This window comes from Drosophila montana, unplaced genomic scaffold, assembly GCF_035044405.1.
Source record: "Drosophila montana isolate Dmon_TW-CO22-7 unplaced genomic scaffold, ASM3504440v1 contig_3733_1, whole genome shotgun sequence".
Taxonomy (NCBI): Eukaryota; Metazoa; Arthropoda; class Insecta; order Diptera; family Drosophilidae; genus Drosophila; species Drosophila montana.
In genome coordinates, this window is record NW_026998620.1 from 8,014,300 (window position 1) to 8,031,925 (window position 17,626).

The following is a 17,626-nucleotide window of genomic DNA, read 5'->3' on the forward strand; positions in this document are numbered from 1 at the left end:
CTTTCTCTTTCTGTATATCTCTTTCTGTCACTCTCTTACTCCTTTTCTTTTTAATTTGTTTTCTCTCTAACAATCCTTTTCCTTATCTGCCACCCCTACCGTTCTTTGCTTTATGCTCTTATTAACACCCATTAAATTTTTTATTCTGGCAAGACTCACTCATGTCGCTGATTTATTTGTGAACAGGGTATCGCTTTAGTCGAGAACTCTGAACTCCAGCTCTTGCTGATTGTGCCTGTAATTTTTTTCGGTTGGTCATCAAAGAACATCGCCAGTGCTGCCCATTAAGCAATTAGCGTCATTAAAAGACTAGCGCCATCTGTTGTTCGAGATTCTTATGGTTTAAGTATTTGCTACACTTGAAGCCATATATAAACTTTTACGATGCAATAATTAACTCGCATCAAATAAGTATTTAAGCTATTTTAAAAAATTTGCACATTTAATCACGTACTTTCTATAATTAAAAATGAATTTACCGTCTGCATATAAATATTCGCAGCTCCTTGGTGTTGCAAGCCTCAATTGTCAAGCAAAATAATTGTAATGGTTTAAGTACTTGCGTGTTTTGCAGCCTTAAATAACTGTTGCATACTTTTACGATGGATATAATCAAATCGCATCAAATCAATATTTAAGCTAATAAATTGATGGTTCATTACGTTTTTCTATTAATAATAATTAATTTAAAGTATGCATATAAATATTCGCATTTCTTTAATGATGCAAGCCTCAGAAGAATTTTTAAGCAAAGTAATTACTACAAAAAAAAACAATCAAGAGTAAATTCAATTACTCAATTAAATTGTGCAAGCGTTCAAGTCGATTGTTATCAAACTTTTGTTGACAGAATTTTCGAGTTACTGATGAAACTATCTGCACAATTATCAACATTTTTTATCTCAAGTTTGGACGAGGTCACATTCGAAATAATCATTAATTGATTAATTTACCATTAAATTTGATTAACATGCAGCTCACGTGTTAGCTTTACACCAAATCCAATGTTTTGTTGCTGTTGCCGTTGCCATGGCCGTGGTCGTGGGCAGTGCTTTCTGCTTTCCATTCATAAAAATGTGCAACATGCGGCAAGAGCGCGCCACAATTACGTCAGCCAAACAAATGTGTAGGCGACAGAGATGCTACTGAACACGCAAGTGAGAGCAGGTGAAGCGCATGTGCTGAAATAGAGAGAGCAAGAGAGCAAGCTAGTATGCAGAATCCAACGTGTGGAAGCTTTCTTATCATAGCTTGCCTCAAATCACGGGCATTGCCTTTGCCCAAACGGCAACAGCTGTGAACGTGCCACAAAACGGGGCAATCACAAAGAAATTAAATTAAACCGAAGAGATGTAAGTGCGCAATTGAACATGCATATGTCTGTATATATGTGGGTACACACATGTACACATTGTGCTTAATATAAAATTAAAGACAACAATTTTACACTTTTTTTGTGCACTCAGCTAAATATTTACGATGCTACAAGCGAAATGCTGAATGGTTGGTTGGCCAGGGAAAAACGGAGCGATGCGAAGTATTGCGTGGCAATATTTGAGCGCGGAAAGGCAGCGCCAAGCACGCAGTTACATTGAAGCCGTCGCACGGGACGGTCAGGCGCGCAGCTCGTCGAGAGTGATTCGGATTGTGCTTCGCATTCGCATTCATACATGCACACATATACAAACATACATACACGCTGTGAATATGTTGCTGTGACATGTAAACAAAACAAACAGAACATAAGAAGATGCTGATAAAAAGGGCGGCAAAAGCTGAGAGTGCAGTGCAAAAGTTGAACGGAAGTTGATAAGCACAAGCGGCAACAACAAAAGCAATAATAACTGTCTACCGCTAGGCATTAACTGTGAAAGCTGCAACAAATACGCAGGTAAAAAGTTGCACGAGCAGCATCAGTTGTGATATTGAAACCAATGCGAATGTATGTATGTGTGTCAGCATGCCAAAAGTGTATAAGGCGTTTGACTGACAGCTCGCGGCTCTCTAAACACATGTACACACGCATACACGCACACACTCACATGCACAGACAAAAGCTTCAGTGTCAACAACGCGTGTATACAGCTGTACTTTCTTACGTCTGTTTGTATGTATGCATGTTGACATTGTTTTTGTCTTACAACTCTCAACACTCTTGCTGTAATTTGCGCGCGCTCTTATCAATGTGGCGACATATGTGTGCGTTGTTGTTTTGTCTCCTCTTTACGCTCGCACACCTGTTATCGGCATTCGTTTCTCTCTCACACAGTAGCTTATTTGCTGCAATGATCGCCTACACGCTCTCCCGCTCTTTCTCTCTTTGTCAATGTGTCAATGTTGAGAACATTTACAGTTGTTGTCGGTGCATCAAAACAAACTGAAATCTAATAATACAATTTATGGGCCAAGCAATCAGAAGCAGCCATGCGCTCGGGGGATGCACTTCTCATCAGTTGGGTCATGAGGGAAGGAAGGGGCAAGGCTTATAGATAGGCATTGTAATATATAATGCGCGTAGCTTAAAAGCCTCACTAATATAACATAACTACCCAAGGGTGTTGCATTTCAAGGTCAACATCTGATCGAGGCGAAAACTATTTACCGAGTATTACTTTCAGCCTTTTAGACACGTGCCATCTATATGTATATGTATATATATACATATATATTTGCGATTTGTGTATGCAAATGTATGTGTGCGTTTTCGAATGCACACAAATACGTTTACTTTCATCAGCTATGCATACAAAGAGATTAGTCTAAGTTTGTCTACACTTTTGTTTTTATCCCATTTACATAGTTAAATATACGACATAAAAGCTGTAGCTTTTTCAAGGTGTAACTGCTTAAGTAATGACAGCAACAACAAAGCTATAAAAAACTTAAATTATTGATACTTTAATACCGATGCATTATTACTAAAATTTTTTCATATTTAAAACCGCATGAATTCTACTTTATTAAGTTGTTAAAATTCATTAATATTTATTTGCTTACGAATCATATCTCTATATATAAAACTGTTTGTCCTGACTGACTGACTGACTGACTGACTGACTGATTGGTGATCAACGCACAGCCCAAACCGTAAGAGCTAGGAAGCTGAAATTTTCACTGTAGCTACCTTATGTGATGTAGGTGCACGTTAAGACGGGGTTTCGGGAAATTCCACCCGCAAGTGTGGAAAAATCGCGAAAAACGTTTGTATGGAACTTTTTTGTTTACCATCCGATCGGCCTTAAACGTATTTTCAAAGATCTTTGTTCAAATTCATTTGAGGGGTGTTTCACACTTTTCGAAAAATCCGTTCCTGCTTGGTGGAAATGGAGGTCAATGATTTGGTGGGTGACGTTTCGCGCTCAAATTCATTTCCAGAGATCTATAAGAAAAATCATTTGAGACGTGTTTCACACTTTTCGCAGAATTCAAAGTTTTTCGGGGGGAATGCGATTTGAAGATTTTTTGGGTGAAGTTTTAAGTTGTGTCCGATTTGCTTCAAACTTATTTTCAAAGCTCTACATAAGAACATAAGAAATACGTATTTCAGCGATTTGGGCAATTCCACCCGCAACAGTGGTAAATTGGCGGAAAACGGTTGTATGAAAGTTTTTTGTTTACCATCCGATCGGCCCCAAACTCATTTCAAAAATCTATGTTCAAATTCATTTGAGGGGTGTTTCACACTTTTTGAAAAATCCTTTCCTCCTTGGTGCAAATGGGGGTCGAAGATTTGGTGGATGACGTTTTGTGTTCAAATTTATTTCCAAAAGATCTATAAGAAAAATTATTTGAGGCGTGTTTCACATTTTTCTCAAAATCTAAACTCCGTCGGTGGAAAATGCCTTTCAAAGATTTTTTTGGTGAATTTTAAGTTTTGTCCGATTTGCGTAAAAGTTGTTTGATTCCCGGCCAATCAGTTTCAAAATAATTTTCAAAGCTTTTTGAAAACATTGATTTTATAACATACGTGCCACGGGCAAGGCCGGGTTATACCCGCTAGTATATACATATATATAGGTACATACTTGCAGCATTCAACGATAACGAAAATATACATACCGATTAAACCAGAAATTCTAGCTGGCTATTTTCAAACATTTTTGTGAACAAAATATTCATTTCTCTTTCGGGGCAAATTTAGCTAATTAAACAGGTTTGGCATTCAAAATAGATTGTTTTTTGTTTGAAGTAAAGCATATTAAATAGGTGCATGACCCAGTATCCTGTTCTATTAAAGCATTTAAATACCTCTTATTATATATTCAGCGATTTTTATTTATTTTTTTACCAATCATGAACAATGTATAAAACCATTTATATTGCATAACCTTTTGTTATGCATGCTGAATTGTTGGTCCGATCAAAAGGCAAAGTCAACAAATTAGGCCAATTGTGTTAATTGAAGAATAGCTAGAGGAAACCCTCAGACATAAGGATAGCTATAAATGTGTATATTATTGTTTACACTTTGTGTTATTGGGATTAGACATGTCTGCGCTGAATACACTTCAACCCAATCACTTTATTTTCGTTTTTGTTTCTTTTTTTTCGCTCTTATCGAGCAGCTCATAAATAGGTATATAAGTAAAAAATAAAAAATAGCTCTTTTGGCAAACAGTCTGTCTGCGACGAGTTTTGCAAGTACCCCTCACAGAAGCACATGAAAACGTACGGCTTATCGGATTGTGGGGCCACGTCGCGTCATATAATTGACTGTTATCGGGAACAAACGTTTCAATTGATTATCAAAGTGTTGCTGGTGTATTTATTAATTTATTAATCACTTTTAGCAGGCAGCTCTCACTCAACTGTAATCAAATTGCATTTAAAATATATTTAAGCCTCGTATTTTTAGCTAGTCATTTGAATTACGTGCCCAACGTGTTTAAATTTGTCTGTAATAAAATAAATACACATTTAATTGATTCTTTGAAGTGCAAATTCGCTCTGTTTAGTGTATTTTCATTTGAAGTGCCTTCATAACTTTCAAGAATTTGTTAAGCCGTGCACTTGTGCACTTGAACAATGCGGCTGTCCGGATGGGATAGGTTTTTGGCATAGCGACACGTTGCAATTAGACAGACACGCAGGGATTGTATTTCATTAGGCAACGTCCATCCTAATTGATTGCTATGAATTTGCTCTAAACGACAAATAAAGAACATTGTTTACACCAAATAACAAGCAATAAGATACAATTGTACACATCAGATACAAATGCACGTAATGGGAAATGAGCAATGAATGGTACATGCGTCTGGCACATGGCATGGTGTCTGCTTTTATTTGCTTTTGTTAGTTTTGTTGACGAATTTAAGCCTCACACTGTGTGCATACACAGGAATAATCACATAAATACCCCCACACGAGAACACACACATCAAAAACACACACAGTATCTTGTTAAATTTAAAAATTTGGTATACTACTATAGCTAAAGCTCGTATACGTCTGGCACTTTTCTGTGGCGCCTGTTACCCGAAAAAGAATACAAATAAAAATTTAAGAATGTGGCACACAAGCGAGCAATTAAAGCCCCTCGTAATTGTCCCCTTATCTATGACCCATGCACTGTGAAAATGGCAACCTTGAACCGTTTGCAAAAAACTTTCACAATGAAAAAAGTTCAGTATCAAGGACTCAGAAACGAGCAGCATGTATCTCTGGGGTTTCTCTCGCAGATACGTGCACACATACGCACATGCTACACACATGCAAACATTCTTATACACAACTATAAACAAAATGTTTGCTTGGCTCAACGCTGCGTATACGTAACGAATAAATGGCGGGCCATAGAAAATGAAAACGCTCCGCTGTACGAGTCGGCATGTCGGCATTTGTTCGTATGTATACAAATGCGTATACACACACACACACACACATATATATATGTACATATGTATGTCATCTCAGTGATGTGCGTGTGCGTCCTCTTAAGGTATATAAATCTTTTGGTTATTTTCCACGCGCAATTTTTGTTTTTGGGTCAGCGAATAAATGCCTCAAAATTATTTAAGCAAAAATCCAATAAAAATCGAAAATAAAAAAAAAATGTAAATACGCTAATATTTAGAAAGAGCGTGTAGAAAACAGAAATCGCACACATTCATAATGCTCGCTGTGTGGGGTAGACGATAATCAAAACAAAGTGTGCAAAATGTTTAAATATTCATGCACCAATACATACATACTTAGTATGCATGAACACGCTATAAAATCGCTAAAAATATAAAACATTAAACATGCACGCACGCATACATACATAAGTCTAAAATTGTGACAGCCAGACCAGCGCGATTCGAAAGAACTGAGCGCCAAACATGCCGGGCATTTCTGGCTTCCCGTCCCAATTATTATTTAACAGCTGCGCAGTTAGAAAGGCCTACAAAATCCCAGACCCTAACCCAATATCTAACCATGTTGCCAAAAATAAAGAAAAAGAACAACAATTCAACTGTACAACTGTACAACTGGGCGTATTTGTCTCAATGGAGCTTTATTTACTTGCTGTTCTGTGTGTGAGCGTATATGTGTGTGTATGTGCGAAAATATTTCTTTTATACCGTAGCAGCTGGTTGCTTTAGCTTGCCAAATATTGCTGTCGACTTTGAATAGCGGTAGAATAGTAGCCTAGAAGTTAAATCTGGCCTTATTATATATGCCAATCCATAACAAAATATTAATCTTCCAGTGTTTATGAGAATCGCAAAGAAAGGCAAAGCTACAATTGACTGTGTTATTATTTTATTATTCTTTTTTTTAGCGTAAAGTTAATAAAGGATTTCGTAGCGCACAAAAATAAAGTTGTTTAATATATTAGTCAGTAAAGAATTTATTTATGAAAACATTTGATAAAATAGCCATTCAGAGTTATCATATATGCCATTATGTTTCAAAATAGAATTAAATAAGGACACTAGCTATAGCTAACCACATGACACGTATGTATGTCTGAGCCTATTTAAAGAAATAGAGCATTTCTGCAAATAGAATTGCGATATATGTAGAGTTTAAGTAGCACTGTGTAAAGAACAAAGGAAAAACAAAGAAAAACAAATCTTCTTGGGAAACACCGCTTTATATGGGTAGTATAAAGATTATAAATAAATCACATAATAAAATACAGCAAAATGTTATTGCCCTTAACAATAACCAAAGTGGGCTACATGATTCGCAATATTTCCAATCAGATTTTAATAATTCTAATCAAATCTTATTATCAAGAAATTAACTATATAATTCCCAAGTCAAATACCACTTAAATATTTTTAAGTATTGGCATGGTAGATAATCAATTTGTGTAGTAACATTTTTGCCGTGTCATTTAACTTAAGATTTAGCACCTATTAAGTATGCATATAAATAATTGCCTATACCTAATGGGCGACTTTTTTATGGATCGTGTTTAAAGCAAGTCAGCTCTACCCTATGGAAAAGCAAAAGAACTTGTTCGATTCAGTTTCACTATCAGCGATGAGAGAGAGAGAGAGAGAGAGAGAGCGCGAGGGAGAGCGAGCGAGGGAGAGAGAGAGAGTGGGAGAGTGAGAGAGCGGGCTATGTATCTGCTTGGTGAGGGGGTGAGCGAGGGGGCGCCAAACAACAACAATTTGAATAAACTCGCACACACGTGCACATATGTATGTATGTATTTACTTTTGTATAATTTTTGAGTAGATTCACAGATAAGTCTATTGCGCTAACGCTGCAGACGACTTAGACAGAGCGTCATAAATATTTATTGTACTATAATTTTTTTTTCTCGCTCAAAAATGTTTTCGTTTTTCGCACGGGCTGCGCGGCTGTTTAATTTGAACTTAGGATCGTCAGTCGCGCGGTTTAGTTCCCGGTCAGAATCGGAACTATTCAGTGGCAACAACTTGCGAACGGTTCGCATAAATATTTATTATAAGAAAAGCAAAACAATTGCCAGAATACATATGTAGAAACTAATAGAGATAGATTCGTTAGATCAAGTAAGCCCTATATGACATGAGAAACATTTCAAATTGTAGTTTTATGTAATATGTAACAAAAAAGATTGACGAAATTTTCCTCCATACAGAGACGGCGAAATCTGCTTAGAAATTGGGCGTAAAATGAGAAACGTGAGATAGCAGCAACGCGTTGCATGCCCCCAACAATATACCTCCAGCATGCCAATTTAAAAGCCGAGCACTACACAGAAACAATTATACATAATACACATACATATTTCACATCAGAATAAAATCAACAACAAGTTAGTTCGGCAAAGGGCTCAAATTAAGAGTGTGATAGCAATTTCTTTTGGACACATTATGGCACACTACAGCGGACATCAGGCTCCAACCGAGGTGCCCGCACACTTCAAGAATCTTTTCACCGATGGCAAACTGGGTGATGACGATGATAGCAACAACAACAACAACAATAACAACATCAACAACAATAACAATAACAATAACAACGATGCCAACAACGATCAGGAGAATCGTCCCGATAATGGCAATAACGACAGCAACGCCGCCTGCTGGGTCTTTGGCTACGGTTCCCTGTGCTGGTATCCGGGCTTTACCTACACCAAATGCATAACAGGCTATATACGAGGCTACGTGCGCCGCTTCTGGCAGGGCAACGTAACGCATCGTGGCACCGAGGAGGAGGTAAGTCAAACCGATTAAAGTCTTTCATTCAATTAGTTAGCCCTAGCACCTGACCACTTAATGGGCGACCAATTTGCAGGCGTTTCATCTGAGAACAGTCTAGCTGGTTTTCCCGTATTTTTGTACACATGGCATTTGTGGCCGATTCTCTGTTTTTATTATTATCTAATTAGTATGTGTTATCAGTAGCGGACAAAACAAACCTAGACGTAAATAGCTAGACGGGGTAAAATTTAAATACTTGTCGCCTGAGCGTAACCGGCAGGTTCTACAGACATGTACACATATCGACATGTACAAAATACAGAATGAACAAGCTTCTTTAGGCGCGAACTATTCACAAAGCAAACAACAGGCCTTTAAATTTCCAACTTTATATATACATATATATACAAAGAGTACGTATGTATGTGCATATATTACATAAAAATTGATCAACTTTGGTGCCCGTGCATAATCGGCACCTTAACATCATTTAGTTTTGCGCGACAGCAAATCTAAATTGTTCTTTGTTATTTTAACGAAATTGTACAAATAAGTCAGGGTCCGATCTATGTGCATATCGACAATAAACAAATAAACAGAACGTGCAGCTTGCAGCTAGCCTTCACTCCCTTTATTCAACAATTTAAAAAGAAAGCGCATTTCGCATTTTCTCATATAAATATTTTTCTTTATTCTTTTTTACACAGCCTGGACGTGTCGCAACACTTGTTGAGGACAAAGAGGTAAGCAACCCCATTAAATATTTCCCATATAATAAGTATATTACATACATATATTTTATGTCTTAACATACATCAGTTTCTTAATGAATGTGTGTAAAAGGAGTGAAAAAGTTATTGCGCGCTGCGTTTGAATTTCCCTACGTAAGCCCCATTCCGTGTAGGCGGGCGTTGTGACACGCCCCCCTACTCGTCCATATCTTATGTTCTCTGGCACATTTCCGCAGTCAACCGAGCGCAACAATTCGAGACCCTTAATACGGTTCTCTCTTCATTGGAGTACGCAAGGCGAAATACCGCGAAATATAGGCGAAATTGAACACGACGGAGAAAACCGTCGCACCAACTGTTTTTTACGCCTTGATACTTTCTATCCGTGGCCCGGGGACTTTACCCAGGGTGATAAATGAGAGCTACTAGGAGCTCGTTTGTGACCCCGAGAGACAAGCAAGGAAAACTCAAAGCGGGCTGAAATAATTATCGTTCGCCGCTATTTATGTGTGACGCACGCCGAAAAATGAGTTGGGAATTCTAAGCATGAAAAATACACCACGTAGCATATACGAAAAACATGCGCGCGTGCTCAACGAAATCTTTTTTTATACGAACAAATTTATTTTTAAACCATCAAAGTTACTTTACGCTTTAAACGTTAATTTTTTTTCTATTTTTTATTAAAATAATTTAATTTTTTTAATTTCAGGGCATTACATGGGGCTGTGCATACAGAATAACGGGCTCTACGGCTCTGGAGTATCTCAAGCAACGCGAATGCACGTTGGGTAAGCATTCATAAATATAAAAAAAATATATATATATGGGCCAACTCTACCTTATCTTCTTTTGTAAACAACAGGTGGCTATGCAACGCTTGAAACAAAATTTTTTCCCCGCGTCGCTTCGCATGACACACCCTTTAGTGGTGAGGCCGTCGAGGTGATGGTATATGTGGCTACACCGGAGAACCGACATTGGCTGGGTGATGCACCACTCGCGGTAATAGCAGAACAAATCGCAAATTGCCGCGGACCGAGCGGACACAATGCGGAATATCTTTTGCGATTGGCACTCTTCATGCACGAGGAGATCCCGGGGGTGCGCGATGAACATTTATTTGAGCTAGAGCGACTGGTGCTGGAGGAGATTTACCGCAAGGAAATCCCTCTGTCATCTGTAATGGGTCGCAATCCTGATCGCATACGTCGCGACTCACACGAAGACGTACGCCGCCCGCCATCATTCGAGTTTACTTCCCGAATACCGGAGACAAAACTGCGCTGCTTGAATATTTGATTGTGGATTTGGTCTCAGCCACAAAAAATATGCATGTGGAATATTCCAAATACAACATCAATATTTTCCAGCACAGGATACGAGAGTCTATGACTAATATCGATGTATTCTTTAAATTGTAAATAATCATACATAGCCTTAACAGTAAGCAGTAACTACTCTCGATAACTGATCTGATATAGTTGTTAAGCATTGAATAAGTTCTCGTAGTGCGTAAGTCGCGTCCTCAACGCACACACTAACATTTATATACAAAGTGCCCAAGAAGAGAAAATAAGTCCAAAAAGAAATGAAATAAAAACAATCAACAAGAAACAATAAAATAAAAAACTAATAAGTGAGAGTGCTCTAGTCGGGATTGCCCAACTAGGAGACTAGAATCCTGAACCCAGCGCTTAACTGGTATTACAAACATTCTTGATCGCATTACATATCTTTACAAAAACATACAAACACGCACGCACGCTGTCTGATGCTTTCTTGACCGATCCTAACGAAATGCCCCGCTCTACCAATGTGTGTAAATATTAAAACCTGTGTGCACTATACATGTAAGAGTTAAGTACAAAAATTGGTATGTTAGAAAGGTATCGTTGATCGATCCGAAACTGAGGATCCACGTTCAATATATCAAGTCTCCAGTTCTTATGACGCGATCATACATACGGACGGATAGACAACATGAGTGTTGATGATGAGTAAGAATATGTACTTAATGGGGTGCCTGTAACATACATTTGTACAAAAACATTGAAACCGAATTCCATTTAAAGAATAACCACATTTTTGAACATAAAAAAGCTAGAATTCTTGATTAATTTCAAAACCCGGAACACTTACAAACTTTATTTTCATTGTTAACGTACTCGCGGAAAATTTTAGCTTGGGTTTCTTTGAACGTCAAGCAAAATTTAAGGGATGTTTGCCAAATAGTCCTTAATTGTGGCAGGGTCCAAACGCTTAAAACCGTTATGATCACAGATTCCAACCTCAATGTTATCTGAAGTCATCTTTCCTTCGAATCCTTCCTTGAGAGTCAGAATGGCAGTGTGCACCGCGTCTTCCAGCTCAAGATCTTCGCTATACCTACAAGCGCAACACGAGCTTTATGAAGTTGTTAAAATGCATACATTTATGCCATACTAACCGCTTTTCCAAAAATGTTTTGCCGTTAACGGCGTTTTTGCCCATTGCAGTGGCCTTCCAGGCAAAATATGCACCTGAGGGATCCGATTGATAAAGATATGGACGGTCATTGTCCCAACCGCAAATCAATAGTGACACTCCAAACGGACGCACGCCACTAAAGAAAGTAAAATTTAGTTTAATAAAATATACTTTAATGAAAATATATATTTTTTACCCCGACTGAGTGTACTCCTGCATGAGCGTAGCCACGCGCTGCACGAGCTGTGACACCGGTATGGGTTCCTTGTAAGTGAGATAGTATGACTGGGCGATTTTACGTGCTTGCTTCACCAGTAAGCGGTAGTCGGGCCCCATGCCAGAATATACCATTCCAATATGTTTGTTTACCATTTCCACGCGGTGCACACTATGTTCCTCATAAAGCGACGATTTGTATTTATTTTCTGTTGCAATAACGACGCCATTGGATGCTAAGGAAAACCAAACGTTTTACACACCTGGCACAGTGCAATTCATGAAGTAGGCTTACCCATAATACCAACAGAAGGTGCCCCTCCGGAGACGGCTGCCAAGGCATATTCCAATTGGACGAGCTTTCCTGAAGGACTGCAAATAAATGATAAAATTTATATTTATGCCAGTCATGCAGACGCGTTTTCCACATATCAAAAACGGGGAAAATATTGTTTACGGAGCATTGTGAAACACAACTTACCTAAATGTTGTCAGAGAGAAGCTGTAACGTTCAGTAGCCATTATTGTTGGCTTAAATTTTTGTTACAATAATTTTTAAATAAATGCCGACAATTCTCACACCAAAAGGAAAAGATGACAAGCAGAAACTAGTGCTGTGACACTATCGCTAATGGTCCCAATAGTATCGGCTCTATAAACAACGATACTAAAAAAATACCGCGGTAAAATGTGATGGGAGATCAATCGTTGGAATCGATATTATAAAAAAAAAACAATAATAGAATTTCATCAAATTATTCTTAATTTAAATTTGGCATTGTTGTTAAAAGGCATGTACATAGAAATTACGATTTTTGCTATGTCTGACCTTATCAACGTAATTAACCGATGGAATCTATCGATTATTTCTTTTTGCAACTCGACCAGTACTAAACAAAAATTTTTCGAACTATCGTCATTGCAACCATTTACAAATACATTGAAAACTATCGTAGACGCAGTGTGGGACTTACAGGTCGAGTTAGCAATAAAATTCGTCAAAATTAATCATTATAATAAAAGTATGGTACGTGGACCGCTTCGAGGCGGCAGGCCTATGCGCGGTGGCATTCGGCCGCCCTTCAAGAAAGCATTTGTACCTCGTCATCCTTTTGATATAACTTTGGCCGAAGTTGTGTTTCCCAGAGTCTCGCCGGCTGTGGATGATTCTGCCTTGACTGCGGTAAAATCGATAATAATAAAATTATTTATATGTATACAATCAAACATTTATGTGATTACTTTTGTTTATTAGGCCCTATTGAAACGCAACCAAGATCTTAGTCCAACTCCGGCCGAGCAGACGGCAATTGGAAACTTGGTAACTAAGGTGCAAGCTGTTTTAGATAACTTGGTCGTTGCGCCAGGCGATTTCAATACTTGTGTAAGTTGCCACAGTAACATAAACCTACATAAATTAACTTTTACAAATATACACTATAGCAATTGGAAGAAGTGCGGCAAGTTGGATCTTTCAAAAAAGGCACTATCCTCACTGGAAACAATGTGGCAGATGTTGTAGTTATCCTTAAAACACTGCCCACTAAAGAAGCTTGCGAAGCACTGGCCAAGAAGGTGGAGACTGACTTAAAAAATAGCATGAAAACCGAAGTGTTGACCAAGGATGAACAACACACCATACAAATACACGATAGAGGCTTCGATGTGTCCAATTTGCAAGCCAAAGTGCGCATTCTTATTTCCACATTGCCGCAGAACATCCGTAAACTCGAACCGGAAATACATTTGGATCATAAGTTGATGCAGAGTCATTTAGCGGCAATACGTCATACTCGCTGGTTCGAGGAGAATGCTCACCATTCCTCAATTAAAGTTCTCATACGTATTTTAAAGGATCTGACGAAGCGATTTGAACCCTTTTCACCCCTCTCCGCCTGGATGCTTGATTTGATTGCCCATCTGGCAATAATGAATAATCCATCGCGACAAGCGTTGCCTATCAATTTGGCATTTCGTCGTGTGTTTCAATTGCTGTCTGCTGGACTTTTTCTTCCAGGATCGGCGGGTATAACCGACCCAACCGAGCCGGGTCACATTCGGGTCCACACAGCCATGTCTCTCGAGCAGCAGGACGTATGCTGCTATACGGCTCAAACGCTACTGCGGGTATTAGCCCACGGTGGATACAAGCACATACTGGGAATGGAAGGTAACACAAGCATTGTGCGCGAAATGTCCGTATGGAATGGAGTAGTTGTATCGCCGCTAAAACCCGTATATGAGAAACCGCCCGACAAAAAGGAAGGTGATCTTGAGGAAGATATTGAAATGATCGAGAATGAAATCGAGGATGTAGGCAGCGACGACGCAGCTGAATAAACTGGTCAATAGGAATTTTATTACATTTTTTATTAACAAACTTAATCAATAAACGTCGCTGACTTATGGTATCAGCATATTCTCAGTTATGGGGTCATCTTCATTGACGCTGTCCTTTAGCCTCATGCCAATTATGTCGAAATATTTTTCTGCAGAAATACCCGACGGCTCGCTGACCTTAATTGCTAAATCAGCCGCTTGAATTGTTTGCCTTACGTCTAGATTTCGAGCAGCTACAATTGATTTACCCAATTTGTTGCGACAAGGCAGTTCACTCTCTAAAATAAATTTGTCCTTTCCCTTAGCTTCTTGTAGTGCTTGCTCTAACTGCTTTCCGCCACCCAAGATTGCAATTACTTTATCAGCACTGAGACTAGGGGTGGATATATATTCGTTATGCTTAAATTCATTTATGCAGCGGACCAGCGACAACATTTCGTTGGGATCAAGAGAGCAGCTGTGGTCGGAGCCTTTCTGATTCTTGTCCAGTGTAAAGTGTCGCTCCACTATCCTAGCTCCAGTCAATATAGCTGCCTCAGTGATGCGTACACCCAGTTCATGCCCAGAGTATCCAACGGCAACATTGGGATAACGTCGCATTAGTGTTACGATCATTTGTAAATTGCAGTCATTCGGGGGGGTCGGATAGGCAGAGACGCAGTGCATCAACGCATACTGATTGTTGCCCGCTTGCCCCATAATTTCTACGATCTTATCAACTGTTTGCATGGTTTGCATTCCGGTCGATATTACTAAAGGTATATTGAGACTTGCAGCTTTTGTCAGAAGTGGAAAATTATTCGCATCTCCTGAACCAATCTTGATGAAGGGTACCTTTAAATCTACAAGGAAATCCAATGACGGCTGCAAAATTTAAAAATAAACAAAAATTTGTAAAGATATTAATCTACCAGTGCTAATCAACGGCATTCTTAATTACCTCATCCATAGCAGACGCAGTAAAATCAATTTTAATTTCATCACAATATGCTTGCAACTGATGATACTGCTCCTTGGAAAATTCAAGAAATTCCTTATGTTCACCGTAGGTTTTACCCCAGGAGTGAACGCTTTCATATGTTCGATTAAGGGCGGAACGGGTGAACTTCGCTTTCATATCTGATTTTTGAAATTTTACACAATTGCATCCCGCTTTTTTTGCTTCTAGTATCATCGATTTGGCAATTTCAAGACATCCTTGATGATTTTGGCCAATTTCCGCAATTAAATATACCTGATTACATTCCTTTTTAGTAATAATTTCGAGCAACATTTTTAACAGGCGCTAATTCAATTAAATTTAATTTAGCGCATAGCTCACACTCAATTAAGTGAGACAGCATTCATGATTGTGTGACCAAAGAAAACAAAAATATAGTTGTGTACCAAATTTCAATTATTGAAACACCCTACACTCACTCACATTATATTACATGGAATTTAGTAAATTGGCTAATATATTTGGTCGGTATTTTTTAACCGTCAAAAAGTTTAAATAATAGTTGATAACATGCTAATGATGTTGCCGTATAATATTTTGAAATCAAGTTGGCAAGGTGCTAACAATTAGAGCCATAGCTGTCCTGCTTGCACCACGCCAACAAAAGCCTAACGACGCATATGGCGGGCAACGGCGCAACCCTGTTAGTGCAAGTGGGACACACTGCATGTGAAATGTGTGACTAACTGCCCATTTCACTTCCTCCTGTTTTTTGTGAAATGTGGGCACACTGGAGAAATTTTCTGGTAGTAGCTGTGCTGTGAAAAATATTTATAGTGAAAAATATACATCAGAGCTACTTGCCATTCTTCGGTGGAAAATTAAAGCACAGTAACTGCGCAGCAAAAAACAATACAGAAACATGGGCGATGTTATGAATATCGACAGCATCATATCAAGACTTCTGGAAGTGCGTGGGGCACGGCCAGGCAAAAATGTTCAGCTCTCCGAGAGCGAAATTCGTGGCCTCTGTCTGAAGTCGCGAGAGATATTCCTCTCGCAACCCATACTTTTGGAGCTGGAAGCACCATTGAAGATTTGCGGCGACATACATGGCCAATATTACGATTTGCTGCGTCTCTTTGAGTACGGTGGCTTTCCCCCGGAATCAAATTACCTGTTCTTGGGCGACTACGTCGATCGTGGAAAACAGTCGCTGGAAACCATCTGCTTGCTGCTCGCCTATAAAATCAAATACTCCGAGAACTTCTTCTTGCTGCGCGGTAACCACGAATGCGCCAGCATAAACCGCATCTATGGATTCTATGACGAGTGCAAGCGCCGCTATACCATCAAATTGTGGAAGACATTCACTGATTGCTTCAATTGCTTGCCAGTAGCGGCCATTGTGGATGAGAAGATATTCTGTTGCCATGGCGGTCTCAGCCCGGACCTCTCGTCGATGGAGCAAATCCGACGCATTATGCGTCCAACCGATGTGCCAGATCAGGGTCTTTTATGCGACTTGCTGTGGTCCGATCCGGATAAGGACACCATGGGCTGGGGCGAGAATGATCGTGGCGTCAGTTTCACCTTCGGCGCTGAGGTTGTGGCCAAATTCTTAGAGAAGCACGAGTTCGATCTCATTTGCCGCGCCCATCAGGTCGTCGAGGATGGCTATGAGTTCTTTGCAAAGCGTCAGCTGGTCACACTCTTCTCGGCACCCAATTATTGCGGCGAATTTGACAACGCTGGCGCAATGATGTCTGTGGATGACTCTCTAATGTGCTCATTCCAGATTTTAAAACCGGCAGACAAGCGTAAAAAGTAATATCACCAATAAATTTCCCACACACAAACACAATTTTCTTTACAAAGCAGGCAACAAACCAATAAGAAATTTAATGATTCAACGTAAGTAAAGCGACTAACATATTAGCTTGCCTATCAAATTCTTATCTACATTTCTATCGTCAGCAGGGGCAAATCTAATTTTACAAACCTAGCACCGACTATGCGGCCAGAGAGGGAAGAACCGAACGCTCTGCGTCCAGTAAAAAACTTTATAAAATGCAACCCAATCCTGGACAACATTTGACCTTTTAAGAAATAAAGAGATTTGCTTCAATTACAAAACATTCGCATGCATTCAAACAGGCATAATTTACGTAGAAACCATTTATTTCGATAAACATTTAACCATACAACCACACCTCTATCAACAAGAGTCGTATATCGACACATGCACATATGCATGTACATATAGTTTTGTCCAATTTAAACACGAGACTAAAATGTTA

At 39.1% G+C, this 17,626-nt stretch overlaps 5 protein-coding genes across 7 annotated transcripts; 3 read left to right on the plus strand and 2 right to left on the minus strand.

Annotated features, from left to right (window-relative positions):
* The first annotated feature begins 1,838 nt into the window (after positions 1-1,838).
* LOC135437020 (glutathione-specific gamma-glutamylcyclotransferase 1) lies at positions 1,839-10,940 on the plus strand. 2 transcript variants are annotated; one of them, XM_064694824.1, is made up of 5 exons: positions 1,839-1,891; positions 8,066-8,645; positions 9,338-9,373; positions 10,074-10,152; positions 10,227-10,940. In XM_064694824.1, exons 2-5 carry the CDS (start codon positions 8,301-8,303, stop codon positions 10,661-10,663), a joined length of 897 nt encoding a protein of 298 aa, XP_064550894.1. In that variant the 5' UTR covers positions 1,839-1,891; positions 8,066-8,300; the 3' UTR covers positions 10,664-10,940. The 2 variants fall into 2 exon arrangements, with proteins under 2 accessions (XP_064550894.1, XP_064550896.1); XM_064694826.1 differs by lacking the exon at positions 1,839-1,891 and adding an exon at positions 7,961-7,976.
* A 506-nt stretch (positions 10,941-11,446) lies between these two features.
* Positions 11,447-12,686, minus strand: Prosalpha2 (proteasome alpha2 subunit). Its single transcript, XM_064694827.1, has 5 exons — positions 12,528-12,686; positions 12,342-12,418; positions 12,027-12,282; positions 11,811-11,966; positions 11,447-11,749 (listed from the first exon to the last, which is right to left on the minus strand). The coding sequence occupies exons 1-5, from the start codon at positions 12,566-12,568 to the stop codon at positions 11,575-11,577; spliced, it is 705 nt and encodes a 234-aa protein (XP_064550897.1). The 5' UTR covers positions 12,569-12,686; the 3' UTR covers positions 11,447-11,574.
* A 312-nt stretch (positions 12,687-12,998) lies between these two features.
* LOC135437017 (interleukin enhancer-binding factor 2 homolog) lies at positions 12,999-14,471 on the plus strand. Its single transcript, XM_064694820.1, has 3 exons — positions 12,999-13,229; positions 13,302-13,430; positions 13,490-14,471. Exons 1-3 carry the CDS (start codon positions 13,071-13,073, stop codon positions 14,384-14,386), a joined length of 1,185 nt encoding a protein of 394 aa, XP_064550890.1. The 5' UTR covers positions 12,999-13,070; the 3' UTR covers positions 14,387-14,471.
* NANS (N-acetylneuraminic acid synthase) lies at positions 14,386-15,965 on the minus strand. Its single transcript, XM_064694821.1, has 2 exons — positions 15,327-15,965; positions 14,386-15,250 (listed from the first exon to the last, which is right to left on the minus strand). The coding sequence occupies exons 1-2, from the start codon at positions 15,657-15,659 to the stop codon at positions 14,450-14,452; spliced, it is 1,134 nt and encodes a 377-aa protein (XP_064550891.1). The 5' UTR covers positions 15,660-15,965; the 3' UTR covers positions 14,386-14,449.
* A 138-nt stretch (positions 15,966-16,103) lies between these two features.
* On the plus strand, positions 16,104-17,462 carry Pp1-87B (Protein phosphatase 1 at 87B). Of its 2 annotated transcripts, none has more exons than XM_064694822.1 (2): positions 16,104-17,240; positions 17,304-17,462. In XM_064694822.1, the coding sequence occupies exon 1, from the start codon at positions 16,249-16,251 to the stop codon at positions 17,155-17,157; it is 909 nt and encodes a 302-aa protein (XP_064550892.1). In that variant the 5' UTR covers positions 16,104-16,248; the 3' UTR covers positions 17,158-17,240; positions 17,304-17,462. The 2 variants fall into 2 exon arrangements, with proteins under 2 accessions (XP_064550892.1, XP_064550893.1); XM_064694823.1 differs by having other exon boundaries at positions 17,307-17,462.
* Positions 17,463-17,626: the final 164 nt, after the last annotated feature.

Bases quoted from the DNA above. Each gene is read 5' to 3' on its own strand.
- LOC135437020 (XM_064694824.1), top strand. From the start codon at position 8,301: ATGGCACACTACAGCGGACATCAGGCTCCAACCGAGGTGCCCGCACAC. The intron at 8,646-9,337 runs GTAAGTCAAACC...TTTTTTACACAG, and splicing joins ATCGTGGCACCGAGGAGGAG to CCTGGACGTGTCGCAACACT. The intron at 9,374-10,073 runs GTAAGCAACCCC...TTTTAATTTCAG, and splicing joins CACTTGTTGAGGACAAAGAG to GGCATTACATGGGGCTGTGC.
- Prosalpha2 (XM_064694827.1), bottom strand. From the start codon at position 12,568: ATGGCTACTGAACGTTACAGCTTCTCTCTGACAACATTTAG. The intron at 11,967-12,026 runs GTAAAAAATATA...TACTTTCTTTAG, and splicing joins CAGGAGTACACTCAGTCGGG to TGGCGTGCGTCCGTTTGGAG. The intron at 11,750-11,810 runs GTTAGTATGGCA...TTGCGCTTGTAG, and splicing joins AAAACATTTTTGGAAAAGCG to GTATAGCGAAGATCTTGAGC.
- LOC135437017 (XM_064694820.1), top strand. From the start codon at position 13,071: ATGGTACGTGGACCGCTTCGAGGCGGCAGGCCTATGCGCGGTGGCATT. The intron at 13,230-13,301 runs GTAAAATCGATA...TTTGTTTATTAG, and splicing joins ATGATTCTGCCTTGACTGCG to GCCCTATTGAAACGCAACCA. The intron at 13,431-13,489 runs GTAAGTTGCCAC...TATACACTATAG, and splicing joins CAGGCGATTTCAATACTTGT to CAATTGGAAGAAGTGCGGCA.
- NANS (XM_064694821.1), bottom strand. From the start codon at position 15,659: ATGTTGCTCGAAATTATTACTAAAAAGGAATGTAATCAGGTATATTTA. The intron at 15,251-15,326 runs GTAATTAAGAAT...TAAATTTTGCAG, and splicing joins CTGCGTCTGCTATGGATGAG to CCGTCATTGGATTTCCTTGT.
- Pp1-87B (XM_064694822.1), top strand. From the start codon at position 16,249: ATGGGCGATGTTATGAATATCGACAGCATCATATCAAGACTTCTGGAA.